Source organism: Hyperoodon ampullatus (genome assembly GCF_949752795.1).
Source record: "Hyperoodon ampullatus genome assembly, chromosome: 3".
NCBI classification, from domain to species: Eukaryota; Metazoa; Chordata; class Mammalia; order Artiodactyla; family Ziphiidae; genus Hyperoodon; species Hyperoodon ampullatus.
Window position 1 is genome coordinate 145,952,203 of NC_136916.1, and position 23,549 is coordinate 145,975,751.

At 41.8% G+C, this 23,549-nt stretch overlaps 1 protein-coding gene across 1 annotated transcript; it reads right to left on the reverse strand.

Annotated features, from left to right (window-relative positions):
• RDH11 (retinol dehydrogenase 11) lies at window positions 1–21,904 on the reverse strand (the record flags this gene model as incomplete). The annotated part of the gene is made up of 7 exons (XM_079700374.1): window positions 1–260; window positions 12,674–12,863; window positions 15,573–15,782; window positions 16,361–16,465; window positions 17,638–17,793; window positions 19,076–19,194; window positions 21,831–21,904. 7 exons carry the CDS (start codon window positions 21,902–21,904, stop codon window positions 158–160), a joined length of 957 nt encoding a protein of 318 aa, XP_079556500.1. The 3' UTR covers window positions 1–157.
• Window positions 21,905–23,549: the final 1,645 nt, after the last annotated feature.

The window sequence follows — 23,549 nt, forward strand, 5'->3', positions numbered from 1 at the left end:
GTGTACACTGGGCTTTTATCAGACATCAAGCAGGCAAGGCTGGAAGGTTTGCTTTCTTTGTGCTCAAGGTTTTGGCCATCCTGAAGGAGAATCATTTTGGCAGGGAGTACTTAGTAGTCTACTGCAGGCTTCTCTTGGTTCCAACTGCCGTCACCTGTCAATCCACAGGGATGCCCAGCAGGTCACAGCTGACATCCCACAGCCGCCTTGCTACTGTCTCATTACGAGCCTGCGCAGAGACCCATGCCACATGGCAGTCACTGGAAAGGAAACAGAAAGGCTTAAAACACAGGGTTAAGAATGCAGTCTGCTCTCTGCCTGGGATAAGGAACACAACAGAAAAACAACCCAGGGACAACATGTGCTCTGGGTGCTTCACAGGACCAGTGTTTGCCCTGTCTCTGCATCCTCCAATGTTTACCTCAGAGAAAATGTAATTACCATTTTGGAGCTCACTAGACCACACCGGATCAGAATGCTTTGTTTGATATATAATGTGTATCAATTAGTCTTTATATTCCCCTTTGTGTGTGTGTATATATATATATATATTTAACTGTAATATCAGTGCCTGTCTGACTCCTGTGTATGTCCATCTTATTCAAACATGTCTCTAAGGTCCACTCTATAGGACCTTGTACACTGTCATGTAGCTGAGATACTGCTATTTACATTGGTCATAGATGCTTGGAGTGGTTAAAAAAAACCTTCTTCTTTCTGATCTACCTGCAGTTATAACTGTTTTTAAACTCAAAGAACAAGTAAAGTCAGCTTCATAACCAGCAAAAGAAGTAAAAGATGATAGCAGAAAAGAAATGGTAATAACAAGGTCCCAGGTGTTTCATATACCTTCTCTTCATTGTTGTAACTACAATTGTTTTAAGTCCCCATTAAATGCAGGAGGGGTGTCCCAACTTTTCACCACCCAGAAAAGTTTCTCAAGGATAATTCTTTTACTCATTTTTGTATTCTCTGCATCTAGTACACAGCAGGGATTCAATGAAGGGTTATTTTCTTTTTTAATGATTGAGTAAAAGGCTCACGATCTTTGATGTCATGTGAGAAACAATTTTTAAAACTATACGGTTTCAAGAAAACTGCTTCCTGGACCATCTAAGCAAACTCTGAAGGTAAAAAGGAGAGTTGATAAGTCTGAAACAACCATGTGAAGCAAACTCCTAACACTATGTCCATTAAAACCGTGTTACTCAAACTCTGGGCTGTGGACAAACAGCAGGAGCACTCTCTGAGAACTTGCTAGAAATGCCAACTCTCAGGCCCCACCCCAGACCTGCTGAATCAGAATCTCTAGGATTGAGGCCTAGGAATCTGTTTTCAACCAGTTCTCCAGATGGTTCTTAAATACATGAAAGGTTGAAAAAAAATACTTAAAGATGACTTTGCATTTAAAAAACAAGCCTTATAAGTGTAGTACTTCTGTTTAAGGGAACTCACCAATACCACCAGCAAAACCTGCCATTTCTGAGTGAAAAGACTATCACTGATGACCAAGAGGGTCTGATTGACTCTCTGGAAATGACTTGGCCTCTGTAGGCCTCTACAGCCTCCAATGCACTAAGCCTTAAATTCTTTATAAGTTTATGGTGAACAGCAAATGATACAAAGGACATGAAAATGCCCTGTAAGCTAAGACATGCTGTAAAAATTATTCAAATACAAAATTCAACTATTACATACAATAAGAAGTACTGAAGTATGGTTATGACATCAGCATGGTCATGATGCTGATATTTCCAGTGGGACTTTGGTAAGTATTAATCAGTATAGGTAAAAGATTGACCAATTTCAAAACTTACTATAAAGCTGCTATAATCAAGATAGTGTTATACTGGCATAGGGATACACATGTAAATGAATGGAATAGAATTAAAAGTGCAGAAGTAAACCCTCACATTTACAGTCAATTGATTTTTGGTAATACTACTGTTATAGACTGATGCATGTCCCCCCAAATCCATAGGTTGAAGCTCTAACCCCCATGTGACTATAATGAAGATAGGGTCTTTAAGGAGGTAATTAAGGTTAAATGAGGTCATAAGGGTGAGGCCTTAATCCAACAGAACTAGTGTCCTTATTAAGAAGAGAAGGAGACACCAAGAATATATGCACACAGAGGAAAGGCCATGTGAGGACATAGCAAGAAGGTAACCATCTGCAATGCAGAAGAGAGGCCTCACCAGAGACTAGCCCTGCCAGCATCTTGATCTTGAACTTCCAGCCTCCAGAACTGTGATAAAATAAATTAATGTCATTTAAGCCATCTAGTTTGTGGTATTCTGTTATGGTAGCCCAAGATGGACTAATACAGCTATCATGACAATTCAGCAAAGAGAAAATAATCTTTTCAACAAATGGTTCTGGGAAAATTGGATATCCAAATGCAAAAGAATGAAGTTGGAACCCTACCTCATACCATACACAAAAATTAACAAAAATGGATCATAGGGAATTCCCTGGCAGTCCAGTGGTTAGGATTCTGCTCTCACAGCCAGGGGCCCAGGTTTGATCCCTGGTCGGGGAACTAAGATCCCACATGCTGTGTGGCATGGCCAAAAAAAAAAAAAAAAAAAAGGAGAGAGGGCAGACAGCAGAAGGAAGAAGAACTATAATTCTTCAGCCTGTGGAAGAAAAACCACATTCACAGAAAGATAGGCAGAGGGCTATGTACCAGATGAAGGAACAAGATAAAACCCCAGAAAAACAACTAAATGAAGTGGAGACAGGCAACTTTCCAGAAAAAGAATTCAGAATAAGGATAGTGAAGATGACCCAGGACCTCAGAAAAAGAATGGAGGCAGGGCTTCCCTTGTGGCATGGTGGTTAAGAATCCACCTGCCAATCCAGGGGACACGGGTTCGAGCCCTGGTCAGGGAAGATGCCACATGCCACGGAGGAACTAAGTCCAGGCAGCACAACTACGGAGGCTGCACTCTAGAGCCCACAAGCCGCAACTACTGTAGCCTGCGTGCCTAGAGCCCATGCTCCACAACAAGAGAAGCCACCACAATGAGAAGCCTGTGCACCTCAATGAAGAGTAGCCCCGCTCACCACAACTAGAGAAAGTCCACACGAAGCAACCAAGAGCCAACAGAGACAAAAATAAAAAAATAAAATAAATTAAAAAAAAAGAAGGGAGGCAAAGATCAAGAAGATGCAAGAAATGTTTAACAAAGACCTAGAAGAATTAAAGAACAAACACCTAGAAGAATTAAAGAACAAACAAACAGAGATGAACAATATAATAACTGAAATGAAAAATACACTAGAAAGAATCAATAGCAGAATAACTGAGGCAGAAGAACAGATAAGTGACCTGGAAGACAGAATGATGGAATTCACTGCTGCAGAACAGAATAAAGAAAAAAGAATGAAAAGAAATGAAGGCAGCCTAAGAGGCTTCTGGGACAACATTAAACACAACAACATTTGCATTATAGGGGTCCCAGAAGGAGAAGAGAGAGAGAAAAGAACCGAGAAAATATTTGAAGAGAGTATAGTCAAAAATTTCCCTAACATGGGAAAGGAAATAGCCACCCAAGTCCAGGAAGCGCAGAGAGCCCCAGGCAGGATAAACCCAAGGAGAAACACGCTGAGACATACAGTAATCAAATTGACAAAAATTAAAGACAAAGAAAAATTATTGAAAGCAACAAGGGAACAACAACAAATAACATACAAAGGAACTCCCATAAGGTTAACAGCTGATTTCTCAGCAGAAACTCTACAAGCTAGAAGGGAGTGGCACGATATATTTAAAGTGATGAAAGGGAAGAAACTGCAACCAAGATTACTCTACCCAGCAAGGATCTCATTCAGATTCAATGGAGAAATCAAAAGCTTTACAGACAAGCAAAAGCTAAGAGAATTCAGCACCACCAACCCAGCTCTACAATAAATGCTAAAGGGACTACTCTAAGTGGGAAACACAAGAAGAAAAGGACCTACAAAAACAAACCCAAAACAATTAAGAAAATGGTAATAGGGGGCTTCCCTGGTGGTGCAGTGGTTGAGAGTCCGCCTGCTGATGCAGGGGACACGGGTTCGCGCCCCGGTCCGGGAAGATCCCACATGCCGCAGAGCGGCTGGGCCCGTGAGCCATGGCCGTTGAGCCTGTGCGTCCGGAGCCTGTGCTCCACAACGGGAGAGGCCACAACAGTGAGAGGCCCACATACCGCAAAAACAAAAAATTTAAAAAAATTTAAAAAAATAAAATGGTAATAGGAACATACATATTGATAATTACCTTAAACGTGAATGGAGTAAATGCTTCAACCGAAAGACACAGGCTTGCGGAATGGATACAAAAACAAGACCCATATATATGCTGTCTAGAAGAGACCCACTTCAAACCTAGGGCCACATACAGACTGAAAGTGAGGGGATGGAAAAAGATATTCCATGCAAATGGAAATCAAAGGAAAGATGGAGTAGCAATACTCATATCAGATAAAACAGACTTTAAAATAAAGAATGTTACAAGAGACAAGGAAGGACACTAGATAATGATCAAGGGATCAATCCAAGAAGAAGATATAACAATTATAAATACATACGCACCCAACATAGAAGCACCTCAATACATAAGGCAACTACTAACAGCTATAAAAGAGGAAATCGACAGTAACACAATAATAGTGGGGGACTTTAACACTTCACTTACACCAATGGACAGATCATCCACGCAGAAAATTAACAAAGAAACACAAGCTTTTTTTTTTTTTTTTCCGGCCTCTCACTGTTGTGGCCTCTCCCGTTGCAGAGCACAGGCTCCGGACGCACAGGCTCAGCGGCCATGGCTCACGGGCCTAGCCGCTCCACGGCATGTGGGATCTTCCCAGACCGGGGCACGAACCCGTGTCCCCTGCATCGGCAGGCAGACTCTCAACCACTGCACCACCAGGGAAGCCCAAGAAACACAAGCTTTAAATGGCACAATAGACCAAATAGATTTCATTGATATTTACAGGACATTCCATCCGAAAACAGCAGATCACACTTTCTTCTCAAGCGCACACAGAACATTCTCCAGGATAGATCACATCTTGGGTCACAAATCAAGCCTCAGTAACTTTAAGAAAATTGAAATCATATCAAGCATCTTTTCTGACCACAATGCTATGAGATTAGAAATCAATTACAGGGGAAAAAAAGTAAAAAACACAAACACATGGAGGCTAAACAATACATTACTAAATAATCAAGAGATCACTGAAGAAATCAGAGGAAACCAATAAATACCTAGAGACAAATGACAATGAAAACACAATGATCCAAAACCTATGGGATGCAGCAAAAGCAGTTCTAAGAGGGAAGTTTATAAGTAATACAACCCTACCTCAAGAAACAAGAAAAATCTCAAGTAAATATTCTAACCTTACACCTAAAGGAACTAGAGAAAGAAGAACAAACAAAACCTGAAGTTAGTAGAAGGAAAGAAATCATAAAGATCAGAGCAGAGATAAATGAAATAGAAACAAAGAAAACAATAGCAAAGATCAATAAAACTAAAAGCTGGTTCTTTGAGAAGATAAACAAAATTGATAAACCTTTAGCCAGACTCATCAAGAAAAAGAGGGAGAGGACTCAAATCAATAAAATTAGAAATGAAAAAGGAGAAGTTACAACAAACACCACAGAAATACAAAGCATCCTAAGAGACTACTACAAGCAACTCTATGCCAATAAAATGGACAACCTGTAAGAAATGGACAAATTTTTAGAAAGGTATAACCTTCCAAGACTGAACCAGAAAGAAACAGAAAATATGAACAGACCAATCTCAAGTAATGAATTTGAAACTGTGATTAAAATCTTCCAACAAACAAAAGTCCAGGACCAGATGGCTTCACAGGTGAATTCTACCAGACATTTAGAGAAGAGCTAACACCCATCCTTCTCAAGCTCTTCCAAAAAACTTGCAGAGGAAGGAACACTCCCAAACTCATTCTATGAGGCCACCATCACCCTGATACCAAAACCAGACAAAGATACTACAAAAAAAGAAAATTACAGACCAATATCACTAATGAATATAGATGCAAAACTTCTCAACAAAATACTAGCAAACAGAATCCAACAACACATTAAAAGGATCATACACCATGATCAAGAGGGATTTATCTCAGGGATGCAAGGATTCTTCAATATACGCAAATAAATCAATGTGATACACCATATTAACAAATTGAAGACTAAAAACCATATGATCATCTCAGTAGATGCAGAAAAATCTCTTGACAAAATTCAGCACCCATTTATGATAAAAACTCTCCAGAAAGTGGCCATAGAGGGAACCTACCTCAACAGAGTAAAGGTCATATATGACAAACCCACAGCAAACATCATTCTCCATGGTGAAAAACTGAAAGCATTTCCTCTAAGATCAGGAACAAGACAAGGATGTCCACTCTTGCCACTATTATGCAACATAGTTTTGTAAGTCCCAGCCATGACAATCAGAGAAGAAAAAGAAATAAAAGGAATACAAACTGGAAAAGAAGAAGTAAAACTGTCACTCTTTGCAGATGACATGATACTATACTTAGACAATCCTAAAGATGCCAGCAGAAAACTACTAGAGCTAATCAATGAATTTGGTAAAGTTGCAGGATGCAAAATTAATGCACAGAAATCTCTTGCAGTCCTATACACTAACAATGAAAGATCAGAAAGAGAAATTAAGGAAACAATCCCATTCACCATTGCAACAAAAAGAATAAAATACCTAGGAATAAACCTACCTAAGGAAGTAAAAGACCTGTACTCAGAAAACTATAAGACACTGATGAAAGAAATCAAAGATGACACAAACAGATGGAAAGATATACCCTGTTCTTGGATTGGAAGAACCAATATTGTGAAAATGACTATACTACCCAAAGCAATCTACAGATTCAATGCAATCCCTATCAAATTACCAGTGGCATTTTTTACAAGACAAGAACCAAAAAATCTTAAAATTTGTATGGAGATACAAAAGACCCCTAATAGCCAAAGCAGTCTTGAGGGAAAAAAATGGAGCTGGAGGAATCAGACTCCCTGACTTCAGACTATACTACAAAGTTACAGTAATGAAGACAGTATGGTACTGGCACAAAAACAGAAATATAGATCAATGGTATAGTATAGAAAGCCCAGAGATAAACCCACACACCTATGGTCAACTAATCTATGACAAAAGAGGCAAGGGTATACAGTGGAGAAAAGACAGTCTCTTCAATAAGTGGTGCTGGGAAAACTGGACAGCTACATGTAAAAGAATGGAATTAGAACACTCCCTAACACCATACACAAAAATAAACTCAGAATGGGTTAGAGACCTAAATGTAAGACCGGACACTATAAAACTCTTAGAGGAAAACATATGAAGAACACTCTTTGACATAAATCACAGCAAGATCTTTTTTGATCCACCTACTAGAGTAATAGAAATAAAAACAAAAATAAACAAATGGGACCTAATGAAACTTAAAAGCTTTTGCAAAGCAAAGGAAACTACAAACAAGACGAAAAGACAACCCTCAGAATGGGAGAAAATATTTGCAAACGAATCAACGGACAAATGATTAATCTCCAAAATACATAAACAGCTCATGCAGCTTAATATTAAAAAAACAAACCACCCAATCAAAAAATGGGCATAAGACCTAAATAGACATTTCTCCAAAGAAGACATACAGATGCCCAGAAGCACATGAAAAGCTGCTCGACAGAGACTTCCCTGGTGGTGCAGAGGTTAAGAATCTGCCTGCCAATGCAGGGGACACGCGTTCGAGCCCTGGTCTGGGAAGATCCCAGATGCTGTGGAGCAACAAAGCCCGTGCGCCACAACTACTGAGCCTGCTCACCTAGAGCCTGTGCTCTGCAACAAGAGAAGCCACTGCAATGAAAAGCCCACAAACCGCAACGAAGAGTAGCCCCCACTCGTTGCAACTAAAGAAAGCCCGCGTGCAGCAACGAAGTCCCAACACAGCCAAAAATAAACAATAAATAAATTTTTTAAAAAATAGCTGCTCAACATCACTAATTATTAGAGAAATACAAATCAAAACTACAATGAGGTATCACCCACCTCACACCAGTTAGAATGGGCATGATCAGAAAATCTACAAACAACAAATGCTGGAGGGGGTGTGGAGAAAAGGAAACCCTCTTGCACTGTTGGTGGAAATGTAAATTGATACAGCCACTATGGAGAACAGTACGGAGGTTCCTTAAAAAACGAAAAATAGAATTACCATATGACCCAGCAATCCCACTACTGGGCATATACCCTGAGAAAACCATAATTCAAAAAGACACATGCACCCCAATGTTCATTGCAGCACTATTTACAATAGCCAGGTCATGGAAGCAACCTAAATGCCCATCGACAGATGAATGGGTAAAGAAGATGTGGTACCATACAATGGAATATTAGTCAGCCATAAAAAGTAACAAAATTGAGTCATTTGTTGAGATGTGGATGGATCTAGAGATTGTCATACAGAGTGAAGTAAGTCAGAAAGAGAAAAACAAGTATCATGTACTATCGCATGTATGTGGAACCTAGAAAAATGGTACAGATGAACTGGTTTGCAGGGCAGAAAAAGAGACACAGATGTAGAGAACAAACGTATGGACACCAAGGGGGGAAAGTGGCGGGGGTGGGGGTGGGGGTGTGATAAATTGGGAGATTGGGATTGACATGTATACTCTGATGTGTATAAAATGGATAACTAATAAGAACTTGCTGTATAACAGGGAGATCAGCTCGGTGCTTTGTGACCACCTAGAGGGGTGGGATAGGGAGAGTGGGAGGGAGGGAGACGCAAGAGGGAGGGGATATGGGGATATATGTGTACGTATAGCTGATTCACTTTGTTATAAAGCAGAAACTAACACACCACTGTAAAGCGATTATACTCCAATAAAGATGTTAAAAAAAAAGAACCTGCTGTATAAAAAATAAATAAAATAAAATTCAAAAAGAAAAACAAAAGGATCATAGACCTGAACTTAATGTTAAAACTATAAAACTGTTGGAAGAAAACAGTAATAAATCTTTTTGACCTGGGGCTAGGCAAGAGTTTCTTAGATAAGACACCAAAAGCACAAGTGATAAAAGAAAAACTAGCTAAATGAGACTTCATCAAAATTAAAAACTTCTGTTCTTCAAAGGACATCATGAAGAAACTGAAAAGACAAACCAACAGAATGGGAGAAAATATTTGCAAATCATATACCTGATAAAGGACTCATATCTAGATTATATAAAGAACTGTTACAACTAAACAACAAAAAGACAATCCAATTTAAAAATGGGCAAAGGATTTGAATAGACATTTCTCCAACAAAGATATAGAAACGGGCAATAGCACATGAAAAGATGTTCAACATCAGTAGCAGGAAAATGCAAATGAGAACCACAGTGAGATATTACTCCATATATACTCAGATAGCTAATATCAAAGGACAGACAGACAGGGCTTTCCTGGTGGTGCAGTGGTTGAGAGTTCGCCTGCCAATTCAGGGGACGTGGGTTCGTGCCCCAGTCCAGGAAGATCCCACGTGCTGCAGAGCGGCTGGGCCCGTGAGCCATGGCTGCTGAACCTGCACGACCGGAGCCTGTGCTCCGCAACGGGAGAGGCCACAACAGTGAGACGCCCGCATACCGCAAAAAAAAAAAAAAAAAAAAAAAAGGACAGACAGACAATAACAAGTGTTAACAAGGATGTGGAGAAATTGGAAGCCTCATATACTGCTTGTGGCAATGTAAAATGGTGCAGCCACTTTGGAAAACAGTCTGGTAGTTTCTCAACAGCTAAAGTAGAGTTAAAATATGACCCATATTCCAGTGAGATTCCATTTCTGGGTTTATACCCAAGAGAAATATCCATACAAAATGTGTACACGGATGTTCATAGCAGCATTATCTTAACAACCCAAAAATGGGAAAAAATCCAAATGCCCATCAACTGATGAATGGATAAATGAAGATGGTGTATCCATAAAATAAGATATTTGGCAATAAAAAGGAATGAAGTATTGATACACCCTCTAGCATGGATGAACCTTTAACATGTAATGCTAAGTGAAAGAAGCCAGTCACAAAAGGCCATATATTATATAATTCCAACTGTATAGGCAAATCTATAAAGACAAAAAGTTGATTAATAGTTTCAGGCAGAAAAGAACAACCAGTGCAAAGGTCCTAAAGCTTCAATCAAGACAGACTTCTATGTTCATGTCTTGCTAGTGGTCTACATGGCTGTGGTTGGATCTTCAAAATGCTTAAAATTAAGAATCCATTGTACTGGAAAGGCTCTTCAAAAGTCAATTCAATAACTATGGATTTGAAGCTGACTCTAAGCCATTCAGTCAAAACCAAGATAAAGGGTTATTTCATTTTTAAAAATCTCCAGGGAAGAAGAATCCAGTCACTCTTGGAAAATCATTCCAGTGTACAAAACTAAATAATCTATCTTCTTGCACTTCAGACCTGCATTTCCAACTATCCGCTACACAGTTCTACTCACATAAATTACGGATAACACACTCAACATGTACAGAGCCAGGTTTATTACGTAGTGGGCAATTGTTCCTCTTTGGTTGAACACCCATCCCACATTCTTTTGGCAATAGAAACCTGATTTCTTTCTATGGAATTACCTCTTCCTCTTGGATATAGTTTGAAGAGCCCATTAATCAAATGCCTGCCTGTCCTCCTGCAGCCAAGCGAGTGGGGGTGAGAGGATGGAGGCGATGATCGGGGCAGGAAGGAGACCCAATGCTTCCTCCCTGGAGAGTGGATGGTGAGCAACACAACAGACTGAAGACAGCTGGCGTTCACTCACTCCAGCAGCAGGGTCCTGGCCAGCTGACTGGCCATTCTGACTGTTCGAAGCCTGACTCTTCAGTCTTCCCTTCGAACCTAGGAGTATCCCCATATTTTAATAAATTCTCTTCTTGCTATGTTAGCCAGAGTCCATTTCCACTGGTTTGGAATCAAAGAACCCTAAGTTATACACATTATTTACCTACAACTTCTGTCTCAGTTAATGTCACAATTAATCTCCTAATAAGTCAGGCTTGAACCCAGGTCACCAAATCCTCACTTGTTGGTCATCAAGTGGTAAAAGTGGTAAAAATGCTGCCTCTTCAGGGTCTCTCACTTAAACCATTCTCCTCATTCCGGCTGTCATTACCCTACATCAGAAACTCATTCTCTCTCATTTGGGGTACTTCATTCATTCATCAAACGGAGTTACTAAGGATATTTTTCTAAACCACAGACCAGATTGTGGCTCTCTCTACTGAAACAACTTCTGTGGCTCCTCTCTAAGCCTGGCATTATAGACCTTTCATGATCTGACTGTCTACCTTTCATTCCAATCTGAATTTATTTACAGCCCTTTCTCTAAAATTTCAGATTATTTCCACAAATCTTGAAGGTGGAGGTGAAACCGTGTTAAAATTTTGATTTTATGTGATATCTGGAACTTGCTTCAAAATAATATGGAATGAGAAAAATATGGGAAGGGGTGGTGGATGGGGATGGGGCAGGATTGGCCATGGGTTAAATGGTTGTTGAGGCTGATTATGGGTATATGGGGATTCAACATGCTATTTTGTCTACTCCTGTGTACATTCAAAATTCCCTAAAATACAAAGTTTTAAAAGTCTTCACTTATTCAAGAAGGGAGTCCATTGATACTATTTTAGTCCTGAAGGCAAGGAAGAAATATAGATTCAAATTCTTTTTAATGTGAAAAAGTAGAACTAGGAGTCCAAAAAGGAACAAAGAAAACTAGATTGACATTAAAAAATGTAGGAAGAAAAGAAACAACCAGAAAGCATAATCATCCATATAAAAGACGGCATGAATAAAATCAAACCTAGCAGTTACCACAAAAAAATGTGAATGGGTCAAATTCCCCTATTAAAAGATAAAACATCAGCATCATTAGCAGCATCATTAACTACCCTCATCCCTAGAGTCAAGAGACAAAAGCCATATTGGACAATGTACCTTTTAAAAAAGGTAAGGTATACATACAGACAATGGAATATTACTCAGCCATAAAAAAGAATGAAATAATGCCATCTGCAGCAACATGGATGGACCTAGATATTATCATACTAGGTGCTAGGTGGAGTAAGTCAGACAGAGAAAGACAAATATCATATGTTATCACTCATAAGTGGAACCTAATTTTTAAAAATAACACAAATGAACTTATTTACAAAATAGAAACAGACTTACAGATATCGAAAACAAACTTATGGTTACCAAAGGGGAAACATGGTAGAGAGGTATAAATCAGGAGCCTGGGATTAATATACACACACTACTATATCTAAGATAGATAACCAACAAGGACCTACTGTATAGCACAGGGAACTCTACTCAATATTCTATGATAACCTATATGAGAAAAGAATATGAAAAAGAATGAATATATGTATATGTATAACTGAATCACTTTGCTGTACACCTGAAACTAACACGACATTGTAAATCAACTATAGTCCAATATAAAATGAAAATTTAAATAAATAAACACCTGCTCCCCCCAAAAAAATAAATTAAAAGGGTATGGTATACCAGACAAATCCAAATTATTTCCTGTGGGCAATGAAATTCCATCTTCAAAAACAGGTACATTCATACCTGAAATGGTTGCCACTTAGAGCTTCAAGACCTTCTGTTAAGGCACAGTACAGGCTGGTCTGGGCTCCTTGCTGAGGGGTCTTGATGAAGAAGGAGAAAAGCCACCAAATCCATCTCATGAGGGATGAGTACCGAACCAATTCAGAGTTGACTGTGCCAGGGTGTACAGAGTACGTTGTAACGCCAGAGCCTGATGCGGGGATGCCATATAGAGAGGGGAAGACAGGTCTTGATGTTTCCAAGTGGCCAAAGACAGCAGAAGACATGAATAAACATTTGCCCCGTGTGGACTCCCTTCCCATGATGCTATCGCAAGCACTCCTCACAGTAATTTATACCTTCATTTCACAGATTACAATTAAGGCTCAGAGAGGTTATTAACTGCTAGGAAGCAGCAGAGCAAGGACCTCTCAGAAGCACTTGACATTGTTAACCACTCTCATCCTAAAGCTGCCTTTTCACTGGCTTCCATGATCTCACACCTCTTCTGGGTTTTTTTAACCTTTCTGGATGCATCCTCTTGTTTCCTGGACCGGGTCATCATCTTCTACCCAAACTTTAAATGTTAAGAGTTCTCATGTCTCACTAAATTCCCTCTCTGTAACTTTATAGCACTCATTTTTATCTATGGTCCAAGTGGCTCCTTTTAACTCTTGGCTGACAATAAAAGGCAGTATAATGTGGTGGTTAAGGGTATGGACTTTGTAGTCAGACTGCCCGGTTTCAAATCCAAGCTTTACCACTCACTAGCTGTGTGACCTTCCTGATGTTGTGACTTAGTTTCCTCATCTGTAAAATAGGGATAATTATAATACCTACACCTCACGGAGCTGTTTTCAGAATTAAATGAGTTCATGTGTTAAAGAGGTTAGAATTCTTTCTGGTGCATGATAAGTGCTAAATGACACTTATGCATGTGCTATTTCAGGTCCCCAATTCTTTTCTAGAAACCCTGGGGTCAGAAATGTTTCCAATTTTTAAAATTTTATTTTATATATATAAAATGTCTATTACCTACTCTCCCTACTACAGGTGAGGTTTTGCTGCCAAATGAGTTTTGGTATCAAGCTTAGGAAAAAACTGAGTTTTCAGGCCTTTGTGGATTTCACAATTACAGAAAAAGGACTGTGGACCTGTATTATTTTCCACTTGACATCTACTCTAGATGACCCATAGTAATGCAGACTCAGAGGTCCAAAACTGACTTCATATATTTAAGGCTAAACCTGGTTCTTGCAGTGTTTCCTACACTTTCAACCAGGCAGGCACACAGGACCAGTCCTTAAGGATCCACCACCTCACCATACATCTCCAATCAACAAGCCCTGTGATTTTCACATCCTAAATATCTCTCAGGAGTGTCTATTACCCTCCATCTCCACCACCCTAGTCCAAGCTACCCTCACTTCTTACCTCAACCACAGAAATCACCTGCTGCATCCACTCCTGCCCTCGTTTTAAAAAAGGATTTCATTTTAATGGTTTTCCATTGCTCTTAGAATAAACACTAAAATCCTTACTGTGGCCTCTCTGGATTTCACCTTCACCTACTTTACCAGACTCAGCTCAGACCTCTTGCTTTCTACATTCTAACTATGACTGCCTTTTCTCAGTTTCTCAAGCAGAGACCAGAGCTTTATGCATTCTCTTCCTTCTGCCTGGAATGCTCCTCAGCCCCCTCAGCTGCCTCACCCCACCCACACTGTAACCCATTTAATTTCTTTCTTTTTTTTTTTTTTTTTTTGCGGTACGCGGGCCTCTCACTGTTGTGGCCTCTCCCGTTGCGGAGCACAGGCTCCGGACGCGCAGGCTCAGCGGCCATGGCTCACGGGCCTAGCCGCTCCGTGGCATGTGGGATCTTCCCGGACAGGGACACAAACCCGTGTCCCCTGCATCGGCAGGCGGACTCTCAACCACTGCGCCACCAGGGAAGCCCTACCCATTTAATTTCTAATCATCCTGCAAGGGCTCAGCTTGCAACTCACTCCCTCAGAAAAGTCCTTCCTGATCCTTCAGACTGAATAAGGTTCTCCCCACCACCCCCCTGCCAATCCATTATAGGTCCTCGTAATTCCCCTTTATAGCATTTATCACAATTATGCTCTCCACTTCCAGGCCACCCTAGCTCCCTGACCAACCTTTGGATAGTTTCCACCATCCAGTTACCCTGATCCATCCCAAGCTGACAAAGGATGTTATGCCCTGGGCATAGACATAACTCTCCATCTCACAGCTGTCCATGTGGTTTGACGATCCTGTTCCAGTGATGCGGATAATGTGTCTGATACCTTCAGCCTGAATTCTGCCTGCCTTAATCCTAAGCAACTCTAATTGTCCACCCTGGATTTCCTGTTCTATTTATTGGAAATCCATAGTAGACCATTCTAAGGACCTCTGTTTATTTGTGACAGGAGACTCCCCTCCTCAAGCATACATTTCCCTCTTATTTGACCCTTTGTTGTTAGGGAGACCCCCTCCATAGTCCCAGTACCTGTTTTATCCCAATGGTTGTAGCCAGTGCCAGTTCTGGTCCCTCCCTTCTATCTAGTTTCATTACGAGTCAAAAAACTTGATTTGCTCATGAGGCCTGAATTAATCATGACAATAACCCGTGAAGCAGTCCCATTTTACATATGAGGAAATAAGTCTTGAAAAGTTAAGCAACTTGCTGCAGATCATGCAGCTAGTAACTGTCAAAGCCCAGCCTTCAGAATTTTCCCGTTACCTCCCAGTCACCTCCAACATTCACTTGTGGGCTGTTTACTAAAACTATACCCAGGTAGAGCCATGGAAGCAGGTCCTGTCCAGAGGATGGGCTCCAGAAAACAGTTCCTATTCCTGTGGCTTTTAGCTACTTCCCATTGACTCATGTCTCCACACTCATTTCTTCTAAGCTTACCTTTTAGTCTCCGGGCCAGTTCCTGGGTAAAGAGAATGTTGGCTAACTTGCTGTGACAGTAGGCCAGACCTGCATGGTAGAACTTCTCACCCTGCAGGTTATGGAAGTGGATCCTTCCCAGGTGATGTGCTAAGGAAGACACATTCACTACCCTTGATGGGGCTGATTCCTTCAACTTCTCTAGCAACAGGTGGGTCAGGAGGAAGTGACCTTTGAGAAAAAGTAGAATTAACAGAGTTCAGGGCCAATGTGAGGGTGAAGGGAGTAGTGGTGAGCCGGGCTCAGCTATGGAAGGCAGAGCATTCAAGAATAAGGCTTTTTGCCTCATTAATTCATTATCAACTACAGAATAAGTTCAGTGACGGTTTAGGGAAATAGGAACAGCCAAAGACATGAGACATCTTTCTACGAGGTAGGTCTGGATTATGTGAATATGAATACGAAGTCATGTCTTATTCCAACTTTGAATAACATCACTGTTTAAGGGCAGGCGGCCTCTACTTGATGCTGGCCACAAGGGTTTCTACAAAGAAAGCAACACAGCCCCAATCCAATTAGGTTGTTCAAAAATATTCTAAGGTAAATTGAATCTGAAGCACAGATTAAAAGTGGGAGGAACCTCAAGCGAGCCTGAGCTTTCAGGCAGGACAACACTATTCATTATACACTTATAGTCTATTATGGCCCAAAGGTCCAATCACACCACAAAGAAGGCTCCATATGACCCTAAGTTTTCCAAGGAGAACTTCAGTTTCCCTCTAGCTTTGTGATGAGACACAATTTCTTACCTAAGTGGTTGACTCCCATGTGCATCTCAAAGCCGTCGGCTGTCTTGGAGTAGGGACACATCATCACTCCTGCGTTGTTGATCAAAATGTGGAGATGCTTTTCCTCTGCAGGGAAGAGGGGATGGAGTGTGGAAGTGGCCAGCCACAGCTGTTACATCTTTGAAATCTGCCCCATACCCATGCTTTGAAAATGAGGATGCATGGCTTCAATCTTTCCTCTATTTTCCCCTCATACTTATTTTGTATTGTTTTTTCATTTTAAGACTTTAGTTGAATCATACGTACCCTTAATACAGGGCAAAATTCCACCTGACATTACCAAATGGCCTTTCCAATCTTTCCAATTCAGGAGCTACTTACTCAGTGCTTTGGGGAAGTGTTCTGTCTATCTCTCCCAACAGAAAGACTTCCCAAGCTGAATGGGAAATTCCAAAACAAGAGAAAAAGGATACTCTCTATGCCTCCCTGCCACTCAGATTCAGGTCCACAAAGAAACACTGGTTTCACCCCTTTGTTTCATCTGCCAACTCTCTCTTATGACTTATTTCCTCATATGAGTTGTAATTTCTGACTAAAAGTATATATCAGTGGAAGTTGCTTCCCTTGGGAGGCCTAGATCCCTGGGTTATGAGGGAATAAGCCTACAGAGTGCTCTTGGACTCAATTTTGATGTGATACTACGGGGTTTTACGTTAATTTCTCCGCTCAAGTTTCTTGCACCATTTGGTGGTGTGAATGGATTCCCCCCCACCCCATAAATGATGTCAGCTTGAAGTTCTAATTTCTTGCAGATGACCATTTATTCATCCATGTTCTAAGAGATGTTAAGCTTCTTTGTCAGGCCCCTGAGCTGGTGACCTGGGTTTTTTTTTAAGCTCCCTGTACCAAGGACCAGATGGCTTTTTGCGAATCCCAACCTTATGTGGAGCCTCAGATACAGACAGCAACCCAGCCCTCAACATCCTGAGGTCTCATCTCCTATCCCTGTACGGATATTTGGACTCCAGACCTTAAAGCCCATTTTGAGTTCTGGTACACGTATGAGATTTCTGGCTTTAGTTCTTATGCACTGTTATGAACCTTTGAATTCACTTTTTGTTTCTGCCTCTTGAGTATTTCCCTTTGTTACTAATGAGTTCACCTATGAATCATAAGTTTTTGGCTATATTTTGTCTAGCATTTCTATGTGTCAGAGAGGGAGAGGAATCTTTTCCTTTTAGCTAAGTCTGCCATGTTGATTGCAAGACCCACAGCATAGTCTCCAGTTCCACACTTACCTGCTAAGAAGCCCTTAGCAAAGGCTCGAATAGATTTAGTATCAGCCAAGTCCAGTTTCCGCACCAACACCTGTTGGTTCCCTGTCATGACCTGGATCTCTCTGGCCACCAACTCCCCCTTTTGCACATCCCGGCAAGCTAAATATACACGGGCTCCTGTCAACCAACATATAAAAGAGACAAACTGTCGGCTCTGTTTTTGAGTGAGCATCAAAGACCTAATACTAATGTTAAATGTTATTTTCTACTGTTTTTTTAAAAAAGGAATTACCCCTACTTCACACAGAGGTATCTGATGAACAAATCAGGAAAGAAAAATAAATCAATAATATTCATTGTGTCCATTATATGTAGAACATTGTACTAGTGTCAGACCAGCAAATCAGCGGGGCGCTTGGAATGTTCTTGAATTCCAAGACTGGGAGGAAATAATGAGAACGGTCATCACTGCAAGGGATAAAATAGCAGTAGCAAGAAGAAGACCTAAATAGACATTTCTCCAAAGAAGATCTACAGATGGCCAATAGGCACATGAAAAGATGTTTAACATCACTAATTATTAGAGAAATGCAAATCAAAACTACAGTGAGATATCATCTAACACCAGTCAGAATGGCCGTCATTAAAAGTCTACAAATAACAAATGCTAGAGAGGGTATGGAGAAAAAGGAACACTCCTACACTGTTGGTGGGAATATAAGTTGGTGCAACCACTATAGAAAACAGTATGGAGGTTCCTCAGAAAACTAAAAATAGAATTACCATATAATCCAGCAATCCACTCCTGGGCATATATCTGGACAAAACTATAATTCAAAAAGATACATGCACCCCTATGTTCATAGCAGCACTATTCACAATAGTCAAGATATGAAAACAGCCTAAATGTCCATTGACAGATGAATGGATAAAGAAGATGTGGTACATATATAAAATGGAATACTACTCAGCCATAAAAAAGAATGAAATAATGCCATTTGCAGCAACATGGATGCAACCAGAGATTATCACACTAAGTGAAGTAAGTCAGAAAGAGAAAGACAAATACCATATGATATCACTTATACATGGAACCTAAAATATGACACAGATGAACCTATCTACAAAACAGAAACAGACTCACAGACATAGAGAACAAACTTGTGGTTGCCAAGAGGGGGGTGGTGGGGGATGGATGGACTGGGAGTTAGGGATTGGCAGATGCAAGCTATTACATATAGAATGGATGGACAACAAGGTCCTACTGTATAGCACAGGGAGCTATATTCAATATCCTATGATAAACCACAATGGAAAAGAATATATTACTAAAAGAATGTATATATATGTATAACTGAATCACTTTGCTGTACAGCAGAAATTAACATTGTGAATCAACTATACTTCAATTAAAAAAAAACAACAGTGGCAGGAGGGAATTAGAAGCAGATGAATTTGCCTCTTTGAGCTAGCTCTTTGGCTGTCTCCTTCCCGATGCCTGTGTTGGCTCCAGTGACCACAGCGACCTTCCCAGGAAGCTGGATGGTTGATGTACACACCCCGCTGGACAGCATTTTCCTGCAGACAGAGGAGAGCTCATCAGTTCTTCATTTTCTTTGTCTCAGCCAGAGATTCCTGCAATATCCCCGCGTCTACAGGTCCCAAGGCTGAGGGCTGTTTTGGTTCCTTCTACTGCTGCCTTTTTATAGATTAAAGGAAGGTTGGAGGAAAGAAAACAAAATTTTCTGCTCTTAAGATTTTCTTGCTCTTGCTTCCCTGGTGGCACAGTGGTTAAGAATCTGCCTGCCAATGCAGGGGACACGGGTTTGAGCCCTGGTCCAGAAAGATCCCACATGCCACGGAGCAACTAAGCCCATGCACCACAACTGCTGAGCCTGCGCTCTAGAGCCTGTGAGCCACAACTACTGAGCCCGCGTGCCACAACTACTGAAGCCCGCGCGGCTAGAGCCCATGCTCCGCAACAAGAGAAGTCACCACAATGAGAAGCCCGCGCACCGCAACTAGAGAAAGCCCGTGTGCAGCAACGAAGACCCAACGCAGCCAAAAATAAAAATAAATAAATAAGTAAATAAATTTATTTTAAAAAAAAAGATTTTCTTGTTCAAATGTTTCTGCTCTTGCTTGAGGACAGAAGTGATTCTATTATAAGGGCAAACCTTAGCACTGTTCCCTGCAGTTACAAGAACTGATGAATATCTGTTTAGCCAGGATCCTGGTGGAGCTCTTTCTTAGGCTTAGGAAATCACAAGACTCAGCCTAGAAAAAGAAAGAACTGGTTCACTGATGTTAATCTGTCCGTAACAGTCACTTTATGGCCTTAATAAAACAGCTTACCCAACACAGAGTTAAAATTATGAAAACTTGTCAACCTGGACAAAACGAACAGAAACACACACACACACTTAAAAATAAGACAAAGAGGGACTTCCCTGGTGGCACAGTGGTTAAGAATCCATCTGCCAATGCAGGGGACACGGGTTCGAGCCCTGGTCCGGGAAGATCCCTCACGCCGCGGAGCAACTAAGCCCGTGCGCCACAACTACTGAGCCCACGTGCCACAACTACTGAAGCCTGTGTGCCTAGAGCCCATGCTCCACAACAAGAGAAGCCACCGCAGTGAGAAGCCTGCACTCAGCAACGAAGAGTAGCCCCTGCTTGCCACAACTAGAGAAAGATTGCACACAGCAACGAAGACTCAACGCAGCCAAAAATAAATAAATACATTTAGAAAAAATAAATAAATAAGACAAAGAATAATGTAAGTAAGTACAAAGGGGAGCTGAGATTCAAGTCCTGGTTTCACTGATTTGAGTCCTTCTTCCTTCATCCTGCTTCTCCAAAAGAATGAATGCACAAACAGGTATTAGTAGGCCTCGAATTGTTCTTTTCTCTGCAAATCTTGGGGGCTCAATTTAAAACAATTTGTTGACTGGGAGATGCATTTTTAAGAGCATTTCAACCTTTTTCATTGAACTTAGAATTGCAAAGTACACACTTCTAGCCACTCAAGTTCCTGCTTAGAGCAAACAGGCCATGAAGGAAGCAAACTAACTCAAGGTGACCACCAACGGATATCTTCCTGCTCAGAACAAGCCTCCCTGCTCAGTTTCCCACATTCCTTCAGCTTTAGCTCCAGGAGCCACAACATATCAGGGCCTCTACCCAGTTCTTCCTTCTGCTTAACCAGCAGGAAGAGAAGAGACAATCAACTATGAAAGTCCAGCTCTGGTCGAGCCCCCATGACCTAGCTAGGTGGTTTGGAACATCACCCTTGGAGTGTAACCTTCCTTAGAAAAATCTTGCTGAGGTATGAGCACTATTTTCAGTTCAGGTTCAACTCTTCAGTGAGATTCTATGTGGATAAGAGGATGTCGTGGCGGAAAGAGATAAAAAGGAGCGTTTCGGCCCAGTACCAACGCCCATGTGTGCCTAGAGGTGGAAAGACTGCGTGTGCGGAGGGGAGGAAAAATACAACTGGAGGAGGGGCTCGAGGGAGGTGGGGAGAAAGGGAAGAAGGGGTGAATGTGGTAAGAAACTGCAGAGGGTGATCTAGCGCGCCTTCCAGTTCCACTCAGACAGTGACCGCGTCCCCTTTCCCCCGCCCATCCAATCCCCACCGAGGGAAGGAATGTGTGTCTTCAGTCACTGGTCCACCGTCACTACTGGTGATTTACTCAGCACCAATCAGCAGTGTGCAACTCGCTGCTGATTCTCCGGGGCACTCAGCCAGCCATTGGCTGATGTGTCACCTGGTCAAGAGACCACGACCCTCAACCTCTCCTCCCCACCCCCAAACCCCAGAGCAGGGCTCGGACCACCTCCCACCCCCAACTCCTGCTGCGAAGGCAGGAGAATGTGATGAAACCCTTTCAATTCTCTCCTTTACTACATCTGTCCAGAGAAAAAGCAAATCTAACAGCAACAAGAGAGCAAGCAATGGAGCTGCAGATGTCACGAGTCGCACTGAGGAAACAAAGCAGGGTGCTCCGGACTGCAGCCCCTTCCCACGTCCTGGGGTCTCCTGGTATCGCCCTCCTCACCCAGGGCAGCTGGACCTCCTCCGACCAACCGAACTCCCCTACTTGGAGCCCCGCGGGGAGTCTCCCTTTCCTTCTTTTGAAGAACAGAGCTTCGATGGGGATGAATGTTTCCCCCGAAGACTTCTCAAGAGAAGGCAATACATTTGCACAGACCTGATTTGGGGTGCAGCGATGTACAGGAGAAAGGGGAGGAGGAGTAGCAGGAGCAGGAGCAGGACCCCAATCATCTCGCGGGGAGGCAGGTGCGGCTGCCGGAGGTGAGCGAGATGCCCCAGCGGTGCTCGCCGGCTGTGGCCTCTCTTCCAAGACACGCCCTAGTAAAGTGCGACAGCCCGGGGAGTAAAGCCGTCTGGGAAATGTAGTCCAAAGCTTGGCATGTGAGCACGCTGTTCCCAGACGCTGAGAGAAGCTGAATCTTGCACGAGATACGCAACGGGTCCCCAACCAGCTAGTATCTAGGGCCTTTGGGATCATCGAACCAGCTCTCCCATGGTCCTTCTGGCCACCATGAAATCTCCCCAGTCCTCTCTGTGCCGGTGCCTAAGTCCAGACCCTGGTTCAGTTTTCCCCAATTATGGTTAGGCGGTTACCGCATGTTTCTCCGGGAGGTCAATTATTGGCGTCTGGGAAATGTTCTAAGGCTGATTGCACAAAAGAGGAGCGGTTGGAGTCTGACAGTTGGGGGGGAGGGGGGAATCTTTCCTCCTTAGGGATTCCTTCACGCAAAGAAGCAGAAGCAATCGGTCCCTGAAGACACTACCAGGAGAATCATTTTATTGTGTCTTTTTGGAATTATAATGAAATATAAAGTATAATCATAATTTTCCTGGTGTTTGAGTGTGAATTGATGATAGAATATAGTTTTCTTGATGACTTGGGTTAGTTATATTAACTTCCAGGGTAGCACTGGATTTCTCAAATTAGCACAGTTGGTTTTGCCTACTCATGAAAGTATTTAATCCTGTCTTGAATTAAAGCCATGGAAATTCTCTGGGAACAAGCAGCTTCCCTGGTCAGTCACTCCTTTCAGTCTGCCATCTGAGGACTATGTCTCGTTTCCTTGGGGGTGAAGGTGGGGAATGTTTTAAGTCATTATTTGTCTGTGGTCCCTGACTGCACACAGTAATGTATTCTGGTTCTTCTGGATAATTCATTTCCATTTGATTGAAAGACACATATTCCAAGCTCAATTTGAACCAATATATTTTATAGCAGTTGGAGAGGAGAGGGTTTCCTTCACACAATACAAATTTCTACTGATTTAACATTATATTACCTAAGTCATCAGATTTTGTCACACGCTCATTATTGGGTTACCTAATATTTGAATAGAGTTTTACACCTGTATTAAAAGCCTTTTCCATGTTTTGTTCCTTATTCATTCACACATTTATTTGACGAATGTTTATGGCATTCCTACAATGTACTAGGCACTGTGCTGAGGTCCAGCAAGGAGCCTAGTACAAGGGAGAAATTACCTCTGCAACAAGTGATCACTGTGAATAAATTGTGATGAGGGTTATGAGGGAAAATAGAGAAAGCTTTGGGAGGTCATAGCAGGAGACCTCTCCTGGTCTGGAAATCAGGAAGGCTTATTTGAGGAAATAACATTTGAGCTGAGGCCTGAGGAAGGTCAGGAGTTAGTGGGCAAGCAACATATAGGCAAGAGTGCTCTGAGCAGAGGACTTGAGTGAGTGCACTTGACGGTGCAGAGTTAAAACAGGGGCCACTAGAACAATGGAAAACACTGGTCTAGTTGAGGCACAGGGGCTGGGGCAGTGCCAGAAATGGCAATACAGCCAGTGCTTATATAGTGCTTATTATGTGCCAGGCCCTGCCCAAGTGCTTTATATCTATTAACTACCTTGACTC